General features: G+C 32.1%; 3 protein-coding genes across 6 annotated transcripts; 1 reads left to right on the plus strand and 2 right to left on the minus strand.

The window, feature by feature from the left end:
• Positions 1–198: 198 nt before the first annotated feature.
• LOC112755484 (mediator of RNA polymerase II transcription subunit 6) lies at positions 199–3,549 on the minus strand. Its single transcript, XM_025803604.3, has 6 exons — positions 3,377–3,549; positions 2,912–3,196; positions 2,365–2,539; positions 1,917–1,986; positions 1,275–1,384; positions 199–720 (listed from the first exon to the last, which is right to left on the minus strand). The coding sequence occupies exons 2-6, from the start codon at positions 3,160–3,162 to the stop codon at positions 556–558; spliced, it is 771 nt and encodes a 256-aa protein (XP_025659389.1). The 5' UTR covers positions 3,163–3,196; positions 3,377–3,549; the 3' UTR covers positions 199–555.
• A 333-nt stretch (positions 3,550–3,882) lies between these two features.
• On the plus strand, positions 3,883–8,128 carry LOC112755485 (probable UDP-3-O-acyl-N-acetylglucosamine deacetylase 1, mitochondrial). 4 transcript variants are annotated; one of them, XM_025803608.3, is made up of 7 exons: positions 3,883–4,042; positions 4,186–4,494; positions 4,709–4,918; positions 5,110–5,211; positions 6,471–6,535; positions 7,382–7,520; positions 7,743–8,128. In XM_025803608.3, the coding sequence occupies exons 1-7, from the start codon at positions 3,992–3,994 to the stop codon at positions 7,791–7,793; spliced, it is 927 nt and encodes a 308-aa protein (XP_025659393.1). In that variant the 5' UTR covers positions 3,883–3,991; the 3' UTR covers positions 7,794–8,128. The 4 variants fall into 4 exon arrangements, with proteins under 4 accessions (XP_025659393.1, XP_025659391.1, XP_025659392.1 ...); XM_025803606.3 differs by having other exon boundaries at positions 3,884–4,042; positions 7,376–7,520; XM_025803607.3 differs by having other exon boundaries at positions 3,884–4,042; positions 4,712–4,918; positions 7,376–7,520.
• Positions 8,129–9,597: 1,469 nt separating this feature from the next.
• On the minus strand, positions 9,598–13,108 carry LOC112755486 (uncharacterized). Its single transcript, XM_025803610.3, has 4 exons — positions 12,854–13,108; positions 10,961–12,034; positions 10,090–10,126; positions 9,598–10,007 (listed from the first exon to the last, which is right to left on the minus strand). Exons 2-3 carry the CDS (start codon positions 11,845–11,847, stop codon positions 10,090–10,092), a joined length of 924 nt encoding a protein of 307 aa, XP_025659395.1. The 5' UTR covers positions 11,848–12,034; positions 12,854–13,108; the 3' UTR covers positions 9,598–10,007.
• Between the last annotated feature and the right edge of the window lie 4,227 nt (positions 13,109–17,335).

The following is a 17,335-nucleotide window of genomic DNA, read 5'->3' on the forward strand; positions in this document are numbered from 1 at the left end:
TACACTGATTATCATAAATTAAACGAGATTACACACGATATATCTCTCATCAATGTGTAAAATTATAAATTAACAATAGTATTTACACAGAATACCCTGCATTTTTTAAAAATATGACGCCAACTTATCGTATATTTTGTGAAATACAACGCCAATCTCTCCTATAAACATAACACTAATTAAAGTAGAACTGACAAATCAGGCAATGAAAAGGTTCAATGTCATTTATCCTTTTTTTTAAATTTATCAAATGATGATAGTGCATTGTTAGTTTGTTATCTCATTTAACCAATAGACAGAATGTCCAAATTCTGAAGGACATGCACTAAAACTACCTATTAATGCATTGTCAATAATTCAAAAAAATGAATGATATTATTCTATCTTACAATGAGCCTAGTTGATGGTTACTACATTACTAAATTTCATGAAGGCCCAATAATTTAGACCAAGGAATGAAGGAATAATAAAAGTATAAAACACAGTTCACCATGTTCCAGAAAGGGCCACATGTAGGGAATGATCAGCTTTTTCATATTGCGATTTGTGTGTCATTTACATCAATTTCATTCTTTTTGCAGGTCCTTGATCAACAATGGGATCGCCAGGAGGAACCTGCAACTCTGCTCCTTCTTGAGCTTCGGGGCCTTTATCAGTTTCTCCTGCTGCAGTAGGAGCATATCCTTCTGGAAATGGTGGTGGTGGTGGGGCAGGCGGTAGCTGCAGCAGGAAGTTAATACCCATTTAACACTGACAATCACATATGAGAGACAAAAAAAATCTGGGATGAATGTGGTAAAACTGTAGTAGTTCTTCACATTTATCAACATATTCTGAAGTCTGAACTTCTAGAGTAAAGCTTGTATATTTACCACAAAAGGTAACAACTTTGATGCATGAATTGCAAGACTTCTAAATAAAGAAGAATGTGAATAACAGCATAATTAGTGACCCATCTGTTTTAAGCAGTTTTTGTGACAGTCAATAAAGTAGACACACACAGGCAAAAGACAACAGATTTTGTTGATAGCAAACCATTAACCAGGATATAAACATTTTATATTTTCTCAAAACTACTTCCACTGTATCCATATACATTAGTTTAAACATGTACCAAATTTTGAAGTGGTGGTTATTTTGGATCGGGGGAGTAATATAATGGATATTCTAGACAAGAATTTTAAAATTCAATCTTCCGTTTCCCCTTAATCCTATTTTCCTCTCCTTCACAAAACAAGTTTAACATATAGGGAAGTCATATTTTTTGAACTTACCTTGCGCTGCAGGGATGCAAGAATTTGATCCACGCGCCTAACTTCCTTCAAGTCAATTGTCTCCTTAGCAACCTTTGATTCCGTTACCACAGTCTCATTTTCAGAATCAACTGATCAAGCAAGAAAAATCAAAATTAAGTTAATGTGAGTGAAAGTCAGCAGTGTACTGTTCTATGGTCATAAGCTTCAACAAGATCATGACATAGTTTAATAACGAACTATGCCCATAATTAGATTCGACTAATTACTATAGCAGTATAGTTTTAGTTACAATACACTTCTAAACCCTGTTGTCAAGATACTCTGGTTAAAAATATCTCATCTTTACAAGATTTGGTGTATTTGGTTGTAGCATAGTTGCATGTTCAGTTAAAAATTTTATGGACAAACTAGTTTGTGGTAAAAAATTAGATATCCAGCCTCCATCATGATCACTTTAAAGTATTTTCCCTCTCAAATTTGTCGAGCAGTTGGAAAGTTTGCTTTATTGATAGATTTTCCAGTTTTCTTTTCTGCTATTGAGAAGTGGATCTCTTTGTGTTCCAGGTTTTTTGTATAGTTTTTGTAGCTACAAAATCATTCTTCACCAGAAAAGAAAAAAGTTTCGTCTTTAAGAAACAAAAAAACAACAATCTCTCTTACCATGTCCTATCTTCTCCAGCTTTGAGGCAGCTGTAGTAAAGGCTTTCTGTATATAATAGAGTGCCCTTCCCTGCAAGATCAATCACAAAACCAGTTTTGAATAAAACCTTCTCTCCCAATGTAAAAGAAAAGATAATAGATTACAGAAACTGTATAGGGGAAAGCTTTTAATTTTTATGCACCAACGACTCGTAAAATATTTTTTTCTATAGTGTCATCTGGAATTTAAAATGATATTCATCAAGACTTTGAACAATATGAACCTAATCCAGATTTCATATGGGGAAACAATGAGCAAAATTTCACAACTGAAACTTTTTCTGATTTTCACAATCTAAAGTCCCCATCTCATATCATGCAAGCTATTCAGTGCAAATCAATTGTTTTGAAGTTAGAAAATTACCCCAAAACAGCAAAAAACGAAAATGTAAATCCAGCAAGAACTTACAATTCGAGCAGCAAAAACATTGCATAGTTGTGGTGCCTGGTAAATTGAACCATCCAAGATGTAGTATGCCAGCATCGGTGTAACTTTCTCAGGGCTATCTCTCTTTTGTTTGCGAATTACAAAAAGGTGGGGTTCCAAAACTTCACTGAGCATATACTCTATCCCTGTCATCTTCCTGAAGAATAAAACCTGGTTTAGACATCTGCTTCACACCTTAAATCATTTGATGCAATTTACTAATTTGCAGTAGCACCGCTTAGCCTAAATAAAATTCAGATTTCCCAACAACTTGGTTTCCTCAATAACCTACAGAAATTCAACCAAAAGCTTTCTCCTTTGCACACTTCTTAACAGAAACCAAACTCCAAATACTACAAATTTCCAGCTCTAGAAATTTCATCTTCCCAAACCTCCTAATTTATCGGCCAATCAATTCCACAATTTCCACGTATTTTGACAAATCAGTCAACACCAAACTAACCCAAAATGCAGATACAACGCAACAATGGCATACACAAAAAGGAGTTTGAGATGGTTGGCGTCTTACGATAGTTGTGAGATATCGAGGGGGTGGACAGAACGCATTCGAAGCTGCTCATTGTTGCAGCCCCAATCATAAAAGGGGGACAAAGCAAAGTAATCAAACACCAGGTTCCGATCCAATGGGTAGGTGTTTAGCCAAAGCTGGTCTCTGAAGCATATTCCAGTCATGTCCGTCCCTGGAGTTGGCGGCGGTGGTGGCGGTCCTCCGTCAAACACTGGATTTCCCGGTGGCCCCATCGGTGGCGGTGTCGCCATCTTAGGTTTTATGTAAAACGAGCTGCTCCTACTCCTAAAAGTGTTGTTTTCAATTATCAATAACAAATAAATTTTTAAAAAATCACAAATATAATAAGCACTAATCTACAAAAATCTAGAATCAATATGGAAAGCAAGATAATCTCAAAATTTATAACACAAACAACCTATAAAGTCAACAACTTGTTTCTTTTGAAAAAAAATAATGGCATACCGACGGAGAAGCAGAGAGGAGGGGGCGGCGGTGGGTGGCCGGATGGTAGCGCAGTGTGCCACTGGCGGAGAAGAGAGAGAGACTTAAAAGTGTTGAAGATGAAGGACTGAGAAGCTGATGACAAAGCAGCGCTCTCTGCCTCTCACACAAAATAAATACATATAAATACATATAAATAAATACATTCAAAATTTAAATGTTTTATATTTTTAATAAAAAAATTAATTTATAAATTTAATATATATTCTTAAAATATAAAATAAATAAATTCTAAAATTTATGCTAAATTTAATAATTTAATCATTTAAATTTTATTATAATTTTATATTTTATGTATTTAATTTATATTTTAATTTTTTATAAAATTTCAATTTTTTCTATTCTAGTAATATTACTCTATTTTGAGAAAGAAGACTGGCCTTTTCAAAATTTATATATAAATTTGGTTACAAAATATTTTATTAATAAAATTAACTATTTTTATATTAACAACGTAAAACGTTTTAAAGTTTATCAACAATAAAGTAAAATTTAAGATAAGGTGTTTTATTCAAAATCTAAATTTTGGCTCTAGTAGCGGGCCTACTCACATTAACGTAGCGTTGACAAGTGATAATGACTGCTTTCAACTCCTTCAGATCGTCCAAATTGGTCTCATGGAAACCTGTTCGTAATTTTTTTTTCAGAAAGCTTTATATTATTCTGATGAAAATCACTTGCTTAACTTTTCCCAGAAACCAAATAGAGAAAATCGTTGTTCTCCTTTTTTGTTTCTATTCAATTGAAGTGAAAACGTCCATGAATCGCAGACCGGCAGGCTTCAGCAAACCCTAGCGAATTGCGTAGAGCGGAGGGGCAAGGCTTTGCATTCAGGAAAGGGTTCGACAGTGCGATTGTGCCCTGGGTTCGCCGGCGAAGGAAGGTACTTTGATTATCGGAGCAATTTGATTCCGGCATCTATTGATTTTGTTCAGGTGTCGCCTCTCTGTACCACTCTCTGTAAAGATGGTTTCCGTGTTCGAACCGTAGAGCACTTACTTTCTGCATTGGAGGCTGCTGGAGTTGATAATTGCATAATTGAGATTGAGAATTTGGATGCTGAAGAGCGTGATGCTGAGGTAACATTTTTGAAATGTGGATTCAATTGTTTCATGAATTGTAAAACTTTTATATATTTCAACAATATAATTTAAAAGCCAATGAGCTATAACTCAAATGGCATAGTCTCTCCATACTCACCTAGAGATTAGAAAAGCATCATCTCCGTTTGGTGCAGAAAAATATCTCTAGTCTATTCTGATTGTAATTGTATTATTGATTTTCTTTTTTTAGCAGATTCCTATATTTGATGGATCAGCAAGAGAATGGGTTGAAGCAGTGGATGAAGTTGGTTTAAAGGTGGCAACAACCCGGGATGGCAAACATTGTGAGAAAATGGCAGCACATGTGAATGAACCGGTGTATGTTTGGAGGGATGATTCTTTTGTTTCTGCATTTCCTTCAAACGTGGTTAAGATAAGTTATGGCATCAGCTTTCCACAGGTAAAGAATGATTGATACATTGGATTGAGAATATTCTTTTGTTCCCAGAGAGTACTAGAATACTATTACTAGTATGCTGATATTTTAAATTCAATTGATGTTGAATGTAAGGTCACAACTCACAACTGCAGATTTTATCTATTCATAGATGCTTAGCATTGAGTAATAAGCAGTACACTTCCTTCTTGTAGGCACCAGCTATAGGCTCCCAGTGGTTTTCTACACCATCTGTGGACAATTTGTTTTATACCAGACAGATCGCTTTGGCAAGAACCTTCTGTATTTATGAGGAGGTTAGTACGATTTTCTATTTCTGATCTAGTTATTGCCTTTGTGTTGCAATATGTCATTTAGTGGAGAATCATTTGAGAGTTAATATGTCATTTGTGATTTGTCACTTATATTTTATCACTAAATATACAAGAATTATGCCTTATCTACTACATGGGTTCAATTACACTTCATCCAGATTTGTACTTGATGCATTTGATTAAGATCTACAATGAGTACCCATCACAGCCATCATGACATTGTTAAATTTAGCCAGATATATAAATTAAATGAAAAGTAGTGTGAGGGGAATACAGGGAATACAGAGACCTAGAAAAACTATAATAAAACCACAAGAGATTTAGATGTTAATGGTATGACTTTGCTTGATTCATGTAGTCAACTCTACCTTGTTGGAAATGTAGCAAACTCTTTTCTTGTGGAAATGATTCATCCTGAGTATCATTTTGTCTATGCTTAGGTGTGGGTAATATCACGTGCACTAAGAGTTTAGTGTTTAGGAAGGGTATGATGTTATTTTTGTCTTTTGCTGCAAACAAGTTACTAACTTACTATTGTGATTTACTATATTGTGTTTTGCAATGAAACTTGCGGGCACATGGGGAATATGTTACCTGGTTTTATAGGCACAAATTACATATATACAAGACCCATATGTTTTATGGAATTGCATCAGTTTTTGCAGTAATTTTTTTTAGGTGTAATTGTGTGAGAACTAAGATCTAATAGTGTGAAGGAAGGTAGCAGAATATGAATAATAGCGCTAAGATTTGATCTCTACTAGTGATCAAAATAGTGTGAAGAAAGGTAGCAAAATATGAATATTAGTGCTAGGAATGATCTCTACCAGTGGAGTTGTGATCTCCTCCTTTGAGTGTGTTGATAATAATTGATAAGGAAAAAAAAAAGGATGAACAGTTGCTGAGTATTCAAGAGACTCAGTTGTCTCCTAGTCTTATCTTGTTTTTCCAATTTTCTAAGGTGCTCCCCCACAGTTCTCACCCCTTGGCCTACTTAATTCTCCTTCAAACAGAAATAACAATCTATCATCTCCCTCATGCTAACTTGCCAGGTAGACAAAGTTACACAAACATTCATCTGTGTCTTGCATGCCTAACTTTTCAAATTATCCGTAGCAACAATTAAACCCCTGACTATAATTAACTTAGTACCTAACACTTTTTTTCTTCTATATATTTATTTCCATGTGTTCGACATGATGTGGTTCACACTTTTAACCATGCTTTAAAATATCTTGCAGATCGAGGAAATGCGCAATGTTGGACTTATCAAGGGGGGTTCTCTGGAAAATGCCATTGTATGCTGGTAAAACCCTGCTACGAGTATACATTATTACTGTTAATGATGATCAAATATATGATAGCTAGTGAACCTATTTAATAGCTCTGGGAATAAACCATGGTAAAAATCTTAGTAGCAACACTTTTGCACATACGTTGGATAAAATAAACACATACTTTGGCACGTACTCACAGCTAAAATTTTTGTCCTATTCTGCAGTGTAAAAAGGATTCTCACTATAAGAGAGTTGGTCTTTAGCGTTCTTTTTAATAAAAAAACTCACTCTCAAGTCTCAACGGATAATTCGCTATTTGTGTAACTGACCAGTCTAGGTAATCGTCTTATTGTACCAACCCTGTCTTTGAAAGATGATGTAAATATACTTGACTCGTGGTAAGGGAGGTTAGAGATGGAAAGTTATGATGTAAAATGGGATGGACACTTCAAGATTTTCATCTGTTTAGAACAGCATAATAGACGCTTAAACAAGTAGGGGTCATTTAACTAATGCATATATTTCAATTACCATAAATATACGATATGATTACAATTGCAAGATATCGATAGCCTATACAACGAATTCAAATGCTGAGTATGGACACAGTTTAAAGTAATATGCAATTCATTCCTTGAGAGATTTGCATGACATAAATCTAGTCTTTGAAAGATATTCAGCATCAAATAAGTTTAGAAATCAAGTGATATCACACATTCGCATTAGCCCCTGAATGTTGTTTGACGTAAGTCCCTCCCTGATGCCCACCTACCTAAGATTCGTTTGGTATCTGGTTATCTTTTACAAAGTTATGCACTCATCATGTATTTGCTTCTGTATTACTGTATAACTGTGGTTTTCTTCTGTAGTACCAGTAAAGGTTGGTTGAACCCACCTCTGCGTTTTAATGATGAACCATGCCGCCACAAGGTCTTAGATCTTATTGGTGATCTTTCACTTTTTGCTCAGTTTGGGAATCAAGGACTTCCAGTGGCACACATTGTAGCTTACAAGGTATGGCCATATGAGCCTTTGGTTCTATGTCCTTCCTTTCGTTGGATCTATGTCACTTTGCTTAATACTGTGTCGCTAGAACTGCACCCTTCCTCTTGAAATATAGAAGTGCCACTTTATCTCGATGCAAAAGAAGTTGCATGCTCCAAAATTTGATTCCCAGATCGGATTATGCCCCAATCAGCATGATTTTTAATGCAATTGATCATAATCTTGGTGCAGGGTGGCCATGCTTTGCATGCTGGTTTGGCACGCCAGTTAATGGGTGAGTGATTTCAAAAGCTAGTGCGCAGCCATGATTAAACACGAGCCAGTTGCAGGTTCGGACGAACTTGTTAAAGTGGTTCAGCAGGCTTGAGCTTCTGTGCAGCCAAGGTCGCCCCATGAAGATATGCTGAAAGGAAGATGTTATATAAGTTTCTGTAACGTAACACACGCAAGTAACTTGTATTTTTTCCAAATTGAGTTGCGGGGAAGCAAATGGAGTTGAAGACATCCTAGCTGGGAAGGCACATGGCCTCCCTCTGGGAATGCATGTTTTTTATAGGGAAACAATTCACGTGATCAGGCTTTGAGTAATTACCAAATCAGTACCTAAGTTTTTAAAATTGGATACTTTCGTCTCTCAAATTTTAAAATACACAAAACAGTTGCCAACATTTATTTTCGTTAGACAATATAGTTCTCCTCTATTAGTCGGTACACATTGCTGTTAACTATGAGTTGGACAACTCAGTTTCCAAGAGTAAAGTACAAAACAATTCTCAAAACTTTAAAATATCTCAATATGAAATATTTTAAAAATTTTAAAAGTTCCTCTGAATGTTTTTAATATTTTTAAAAAGTCAAATTTTTATAACACTTTTATTAATCAGAATAATAAAATATTAATAAAAAATATATAATAAATAAAGAATACAAAAAATAATAATATATATTAAAAATATTTTTATTTATTAACCAAAAATATCATAAGAAATAATTGTTGAGGTTTATCAAGATTTGGGTCTGAAAGTGAGGTCTAGACTCCTTCTGATGCAGCGTGAGGTGGGAAGTGGTACAAGCATCCGACTTGTGCTGGTGTCGAGATGCTGCCATCCGAGTTTCTTGTGTATATTTATAGTAGAGTAGATAATCACCTTTTAGAGTGGTTCCACTTCGATAACCGCTCCCTTTATCTTGAGAGTTTGTTGAGATCTATCTTTTACATGAGATATGGATAATAGAAGATATTTAAGAGAGGTAGTTGCTTATTTAAATAAACAAGGTCGGACTATCCGTGTCGTGTCCGAGCTCAAGAGGTCGGGTGAGTAGAAGAAGCTATCTTTTTTGGGTAGGTCTTTATCTTTATTAGATCTGACTTTATATTTTTGGGTCAAGATATAAACAGGAATAATTAAATATTATGTTTGATTAAAAATTTTAATTTATTGGAGTCATATAGAATAGAATGGGATGTAAAACTTTAAAATGAGGATAGAATTAGAATTGAGATATTCTCAATTTGCGAATTGCATAGAATTATAGTTTATGGTTTAAATCCTACCTATGGTCAGCACTAGCAGTGACGATATTGTGCGCATCATTTAATTGAGTTACTAATTATAGTTAATTTCATTTACAAATTATTTTTAAAAAATAGTTTAAAAAAATTCGAGGGACCCACAAGGCATTGACGTGAATAATATTTAGTGGTATCTGCAGAAGCTAACGCTTGCTCTCGGAGGAGGGAAACATTTCTCCGCACGCAATAATGTCTTAAAACATATATTACTCAGTGGAAACATGTATTACTAAGTGGAGTAATGACGTAATCTCCTAATTATTTTTTGAAAGAAAATAAGAGGTATATACTCCTAATAATAGGTTTAAAGATTCTCTTAATACAATATTTAGCCCAAACTTACATCAATCGTAATTTACACTATCTAAACTTAATTAATGTATATAATATTTTGGGATAAGATTGTTTTTCAGACACATTAATGATCATTTTTCATATTTCTATTCATTGACATTGACATAAAACATAATATGCCTCCCATAGAGGGGGTCATTCTAACATACCACAAGTCCATCCACAATCAATTGAGAATATATACAAATAAGAGGTAAAGTAAAATAAAAAATTATAGTTAAGAGGCAGAATTGTAGCCTAATCACTAGCTAGCAAACTGTGTTCCACTTAGATTCAGCAAACAAATGTGACTTCAAAGCTAAAAGCATAAAAGAAACTTTTTGAATATGTGACAAAATGGAACTGTCAAATTCATAGAAGTTTCCCAACTTAGCACATCTCAGTGCAAAGTGCAAAAAGATGATCTAAAAAGTAATCTTTGCATGGTTTTAACACATAATAATTGTTATTGCTCACCATGCCCCCTGCCACTACTTCCATTTCCCTTAATTTCATAACTAACTTTAAAGGGAATGGATCAATAAGGCTCCTTATCACCATTATTGCGTTCTTTCAAGCCCGAAAGAAATCTACAGTTAGCAGAAAGTTCATCAGGAATTTTGCAAAATGACACAATGGAAGGTGAAACATTATGCGGAAACGAGCACATACCTAATTATCAAAGAAGCGTGATCGGCGCCTATGCGATCTGGCAAAGGACACAATTATATATTATTTATCTTATATTGAATCGATGGAAAATGGTGCCAGTGCCGGGCAATCAGATGTATGAAACCTCAAAACTTTAAAAACAATAGTCGGAAATAAAAAAAGAAAAAAAAAAGAATAAAGTAAACAGAGCATATCGTATCTCAAAGTACAACAACACAGTTAAGTATACAATAGTAACTTGAAGAAAACCACGACAAATCAGGTTGCTAAAAAATGAGTTAGCTAAATTAAAGGATCCTCTCGAGATGACCGTACAAGACCAAGTAAGGCATACATTTTCAGAATTGACCGTATCGTGTTAACGTGAAAAATCATTGGTGAAAATCTGCACGCGCAATTTGCACATGAAATGATCCTCACCAATGAGATCACATTTACTTTCATCGACACACAAAACATCAAGACATCAATACATGAAATAACATATGATCTTTGCCAGTAATGCAAACTGCAAATGAAACAATATCCACTTAAAATGTGAGTTATATTATTATCATCAGAAGGTACTATATTCTTTTAAAAAAAGAACGATTCCAAGTTTATAATAATAAATATATGATGGTGGCCTTGAACAGTAAAAACAAGGGAACAAGTTTAGAATGTTCAAAAGCGAGGGTTCAGGAATATTTCAGTTCTAGTCCTGCATCCTTTCATCACACCATAATATAACACTTGTGCATAGAGTGCTGTAATGAAATGATCATACCTCAAGAAATCAGAAAGTTACGACATGTCACATAAAGATAAAGTACATTTACACTACAATATAGCAAAAAGCAACAGTCGATATAAAGGAAGACAAGTTTATTACCTGCCGTAACCACGGTTACCCCTTGAGGGGCCCCTTGTACTAACAAAATCATCATCAATCTCATCTAGCCCATAGTCGTTGTACTCCAAGGATACAACAGAACCTTCATCTGAATTTGAAGTATCATAACTTAAACGGCGATTACTCCTTCTGGTATCACCTACTCTTGCCCTTCTTCTATTTCTTGAACTTCTGAAGTTGTCAAAGACTTGATACAATATACAAGAGGTCCACCAATTGCCATCATCTCCGGGGAAGTCCTCAAACTCATCTCTAGAATCATCATCCCCGTATTCAATCACATAATCTCCCAAAACCACGCCCCTCGGGGTTTCTGAATGAATAGTACTCAAAACATCTATAATCTCAGAGGACTGTTGGAAATTCTCCCAATCAAGCTGTCGAGCGGGATCTATTTTCGACGGACGGGCATGAGGATGTTCAAGTTGAGCATGTTGCTGTAACTCCGAGTAACTTCCCATGAATTTACATTTCACCTCATCACAGCAACGCTTCTTCTCATCAAGATGCGAACGAGCCTTGTCAACAACAATCCACCCAGAAACCTCACCCCTACACAATGGACAACTCAGCTTGCATCGACCATCTGGTGCCACTTGCTCATTATTTTCTATGGCAGCATCCGACACCAATGGAACATTACTTTCTACAGAAGTTTCATCAAGTGCTGGAGATGATGACATACCACAGGCACTTTTGAAACGATCCAAACAATTAGAGTGCAGATGGTTCGTATCACATAGAAAAGGACGACATCCTTTTTCATAAGATGAACACTGAAGGAGCACACTATTATGAGGGAAATCTAAGCATATGGGACAGACAACGTCCTCCCAACTGATATCTAACAACTCAATATCCTCCATGCTGTTTCACCAAGATTGGACTATGCTATCAAAATGACCGAAACCATGAACAGTGCTTTATACAAAAATTGTGTATGTTCTAGCACATGGATTGCTCCTTACTCTCAAGAGTCTCAACACCAACGTTGATGAAAACTTGGTGCTATATCAAGCAAATTGTGTCCCTGGTATCGGTTCTAGAACAAGCCTGGCATTCAAGAAACAAGCTCTAGGTTAGAGACATCTGAAACAAGAACACAAATAACTGCAAGAAACACCTAGAACCATATCAACAACACCGCATTTTCACAAAATCACTCCACTGAAGTAAGGCTTTCAAAACTTTCAAAACGCATAATGTGAAATGTAAATTGTCAACAAGAAAAAAACTTCTATTCTAAAGTGACAAATATGCGAGGCTTCAAGTTCTTCGGTTATTCAGCGGGAATTTGATCAATATGTGACCAGATAAATGTTGATTAACGAATAAACAGGCTTGCACACACACACACACAACACAAACAAGACATAGAACAGAGCCATTTAGAGGGTCCATGATTCAAAGTTTCAAACTCCAGATCAACCATAAACTAAATCTGAAATTTCAGCAACACATGCCTACACCTAAATAGCATAAAGCTCAGCACACCAAAATAAAATTGACACTAATACACACAGTTTACCATATCACGAAAATCGTTAATTCAAATAAAATATCGACCAATCACATAATAACAATAGACTCTAACAAAAAAAAAATTTCCAATTTTCATTTGTTGTATTAAAAATGGGTGACCAAGTTGACCAATCCAAAATTAAAAGGGTATCCCTACCGAACAAATATGGGGACGGTAGGTACACATAAATTGAACAGGACCGATCATATAAACTAATTAACACCCAAAAAAATTAATAAGACGAAAAAAAAGAAACAAATTATGAAACAGAGGTGATCAACTACATTAAAATAAAATTTAAAAAAAAAAGGGAAAATAAAAAGCATGTCAAAAAGAAAAAGTAAAGTGACCTTCTTAAACTGAAGAACTGATGAGTGATGACAGAGAATAGGGAAAGCTCGTACGGAGTGTTGTGTTGTTCGTTGCGATCTCTGTGAAGCTTTGAGGAGTCTCTTTCTCTCTCTGTGTTCCGTTGTTGATGTTCTTCTTTGCCAAGTGCAATTGTTGAACTTTATACTTTCTTTTTCTTTTTCTTTTTCTTTTTCTTTTTTGTTATTTGAAAAAGGGAAAGATAAAATGATGAAGGCAGCAATGAAGGTCCTCGTAGACTCGTACACTGAAAGGAAATGACGCTTTTGCCCTTTGTTGTTGTGCGTGGCTTTGGCTCCCCCAAACCAAAATCAATTGTGGAAATAAAATACGGCTTTACTGATAAGGTTAGACTCAAACGTTTAAATTCTGTTTTGTTCCTAATATTGGGGATGAATTTTAGTTAATCATTTTATTTTTATTTTAAAATATTTAAAATGGTATTAATATTATTTTATTATTAATTTTTTTACGAATAATTAATAAAATTGATGTACAATTAATAATATTTTTGTATAATTAATAATATTTTTGTTAAAAGTATAGTTGTTCAATTTTTTTTTATTTTTATCTTTTTAACAAGTTTAAATATTTTTTTTTCTTTCTTTTACACTGACAATTCTCTAAGAAAAAATTGAAGAAGAAAAAAAAATAGAAAAATAAGATTTGAGTTTGCTGAGAGAGTAAATGTGGGAGAAGGGAGTTTAATAAATATAGTTTTAACAAAAGTATTATTAACAATATATTAATTTTATTAAGTGTTAGTGAAAAATTTGAAAATAGGATAATATTGATGTTATTTTAAATATTTTGGGATAAAAATAATACGTTTAAAACGTAAAAGACTAAAATAAGATTCATTCCAAATATTAGGGACCAAAATAATACTTTACCCAAAATTAAATTAATTTGCCATATATCAAATTAGTGGATACTTGAACGAAGATTTTATAATTGTCTTTGAATAAAGATATTTTTTTTTATTATTAGATGATGAATTATAAAATTTGATTTTGATATGTTATAAAAGTGTTATCTTTATTTAAAATGTGGCTAAATATAAGAGGTAGTTATTTTTACTGATGTGACATTACGTAATTAGATGTACGTGTAAAACTACTTTACACTAATAATGTATCAAAATTAAATTCAATAAATAAATCATACTTTTAACACAAATATTTTTATAAAAAAATATTTTTAACATTTTTATTAGAGTAAATGCTATATCAATTCACATAAATTAAAACATAACATTAGATAACCAACTTAAAATGATTAAATGATCAATTTATTTGCTTGCTTTAATTTTTTTTTTTTTGTATGCAAAAAAATGATAAATATTTTGTTTGTTTAAATATTACTTTTTTTTTTCACATTTTCTTTTTTTAATAAATCAAAGAATATTTATTTCAATTAAAATTCTATTTAAGAATTTAAATATATACATAAGATAATATTTAAATTTTTTAAGTTGGACAGAGGAACCAAAAAGTACGGAGATTCGAAAGCAGTGACTAAGGTGTTTTAGCGCAATTATTTGGAATATTTGGTTGGAAAGGAATAGGCGGATCTTCCAGAATCAAAACAAAGATGTTGCACAAGTTATCCACATGTCTGCGACTAGCGTTAATGAATGGAAAAGTGTTGATTCCCTGGATTGTTAATGGCTATGCCGAAGATGACACCGAGACCTATTATTTTACTGTTTGCAGTAGGCTTGTAGTGGTTTTCTAGTTCTTTTAGTAGGTTTATGGTATATTGCTAGTTCTTTTGCTCTACTTTATTGTGTTGAGCTCTTATTTTCAAAAAAAAAATATTTAAATTTTTAAAACTTACTTAAACAAACAACTGAATTATTGGCCGAATGAATCGAAGTTAGTTTGATTAAATATTACTTTTTGAGCTAGATTATATTTATGTTATGGATTTTATAGTCTATTTTCTGTCTATTAAAAAGAATTTGGTCAATTTATTTGTTTATGTTAACTATTCACATGACAGCTGATGTCAAATAGATAGAGTCAACTTTTTGGTAGTAGTTTCTTTTTTATATAAAAAAAATAAAACTCCATCTCTGACTTCTAATTATTTTGTTAATTTTTATTTTATTTTTTATCGATTAAAAAATAATATTTTAGTTTCTAGCGATTAATTTCATTAGACATTTTATCCTCTTTATTAATATCTCTGTTTAAAATTAACGAATTTTGTTTATATATTACATTAATAACGTATCAAAAAACTATTCCAAAAAATAAAACACTTCTTGACGTGTCAACAATACGCTACAGTAAAATAAGATAATTAAATTTTTAAAAAAAAATTAAAAAAATTTAAATTTTTAACTAATTTAAGCATAGACATATAAATTTATAATAAACTATGAAATAAGAAAAGTATCCTTAAATTTCAACAAATTACTGTGTTTACTACACTAATAAAAATAAATAAATATAAATGTATTTAAAGATAACTTTTGTGGAATAAAAGCATCAAGTTTGTGAAAGTTCGTTACGTGACTCAAAAGTCTACCTTCAGTAGCCAACCCCTCAACCTGCTTTTCATTTTTAAATTAGCTCTATTAATATGAATTTTAAGATGGATTAATTGTCCATGCAATAATATAAAATATTATGCTTATTCATATTTCTGAAATTTTAAAATATTCAGTATTTTAAAATTATAGTATATTAATAAATTTTTTATTATATATAAATTTAAGTTATATCTAGATACATTGAATTCTTAATATAACAACAATTTAAAATGAAAATTATTTTAAAATAAAAGATATATTATGGTGTAGGTAAAGTATTATTTTTTATTTCTAACATTTGAATTAAATTCTAATTTGGTACTTAACATTTTAAACGTCTTATTTTAATCCTAAAAAATAAAAAATTTTAAACGTCCTATTTAAGTTGAATATAGTTCTACCGTTAAATTTGATACAAATCATTTGCATATTAAAAAGCTAATAATAATCACCGATATAAAATTTTTTATTTTATTTTAGAAGTTGATAGTTGATTATTACGATTTGAGATTTTATAAAAAAGGATTGAGGAACAAAAATATTACAAGAAAATTTTAGTATTTTTCTAACGTATAAAAAAGATAGAATTTAATTAGTAACGGTTATTAACGTTCAAGTCATTCGTTCGTTAACTATTCGTGTCAATTTAACGGTAGAACAGTATTGAACATACATAAAAAATTGTTACTCACGGATCTTTTAAACATTGGTGAACAAAATAATACTTTTTCCTTATAGAATTATAGTGCATCCTAATGCACTCCAAAAAAAAATATAAAGAACCTATTCCTAAAATTTAACTTGTTACTACAAGTAAAAATATAAAATAAAATACTCTAAATCTTAAATTATAAATTTTAAATTTAAACTACTGATATAAAAATATAATAAATTAATAATTAAAATTTATTTAATTAACAAAAATACAATGTTCCTTAGGGTGTATTCTAAAGATAAGCCTATATTTGGGCCAAAAATTCTGTCTCTGAAATAATTGTGTTGGAGAGCTGAAATTCATAATCTTTAAACGATTGAAAATAACTTAATATTTATATCTTACGATTATCGGCCGAAAAAAAAAAAAGAAAATCTCAGGTATAAGAGTTTAATATTTATATATTAAAAGTAATAGTATTATTTTCTATGCTATTAATAAATAAAAGCCTTAACAAATGTTAAATTTAGACCAAAATAACACTTTTTTTCAAACTATTTATTATGGTGGCACCTTAAAGGGGATAGCACCTTTTTCCTTTTACATGGAAAATACTAAACAGGAAAATGCATCTAATAGTGAAAATACTAAAGCCTTTAGCGCAAGTGTTTTCATCAAAGAAATCGCTAAAGGTGAAAGCGCCTCTATCGCCGTATACAAATTAATAATTTGTTGATTTATATACCATTTTTTTATTATTAACTATTAATAATAGGAGCGAAACATTATGTAAAGAGGAATGTTAGCAAGTCAGCAACTTTTGTAATTTGTGTCAAATAGTTATTAATAATAATTTTAATGGTGTGAGATTAATGTGAAATTTCATCCAATAACTTACATTTTTTTGTTGTTATATACTGGACAGAATCTAATAAAGTTATTGGTCCCTAGACTTTTTCATATATAAAAGAAAAAATCTCTTTTAAAGAACTTATTTTAGTACCTATTTTTCAAAGTCAAAACCATTCGCAGGTGACACCATGTGACATCCATACCTCTATTACCTAACAGATTAGCATTAGCAGATTACTGATTAGCAACCGGTTAAATGGCCGCTTAGACCAATTAGTTAGACGAACAAATTAAAAGATTTTGAATTATAAAAATGCATTTTATTGTTCAAATAAATAGTTAGAAATCGAAAAATATATTTATTTTTACAGTCGGTTTAAAAATTTTTAATGGTATAAAATTAAATTAAATTCTAAT

Source organism: Arachis hypogaea, chromosome 16 (genome assembly GCF_003086295.3).
Source record: "Arachis hypogaea cultivar Tifrunner chromosome 16, arahy.Tifrunner.gnm2.J5K5, whole genome shotgun sequence".
In the NCBI taxonomy this organism is placed as follows: domain Eukaryota; kingdom Viridiplantae; phylum Streptophyta; class Magnoliopsida; order Fabales; family Fabaceae; genus Arachis; species Arachis hypogaea.

What these genes read in the sequence shown, in the direction of transcription:
- LOC112755484 (XM_025803604.3), bottom strand. Translation starts at nt 3,162, where the DNA reads ATGGCGACACCGCCACCGATGGGGCCACCGGGAAATCCAGTGTTTGAC. An exon ending in CTCGATATCTCACAACTATC is followed by an intron (nt 2,540 to 2,911) that starts GTAAGACGCCAA and finishes TTTATTCTTCAG; the next exon opens with GAAGATGACAGGGATAGAGT. An exon ending in GCTGGAGAAGATAGGACATG is followed by an intron (nt 1,385 to 1,916) that starts GTAAGAGAGATT and finishes TTGCTTGATCAG; the next exon opens with TTGATTCTGAAAATGAGACT.
- LOC112755485 (XM_025803606.3), top strand. Translation starts at nt 3,992, where the DNA reads ATGACTGCTTTCAACTCCTTCAGATCGTCCAAATTGGTCTCATGGAAA. An exon ending in CCTTCTGTATTTATGAGGAG is followed by an intron (nt 5,212 to 6,470) that starts GTTAGTACGATT and finishes AATATCTTGCAG; the next exon opens with ATCGAGGAAATGCGCAATGT. An exon ending in GAAAATGCCATTGTATGCTG is followed by an intron (nt 6,536 to 7,375) that starts GTAAAACCCTGC and finishes TTTCTTCTGTAG; the next exon opens with TACCAGTAAAGGTTGGTTGA.
- LOC112755486 (XM_025803610.3), bottom strand. Translation starts at nt 11,847, where the DNA reads ATGGAGGATATTGAGTTGTTAGATATCAGTTGGGAGGACGTTGTCTGT. An exon ending in GGTAACCGTGGTTACGGCAG is followed by an intron (nt 10,127 to 10,960) that starts GTAATAAACTTG and finishes GTCCTTTGCCAG; the next exon opens with ATCGCATAGGCGCCGATCAC.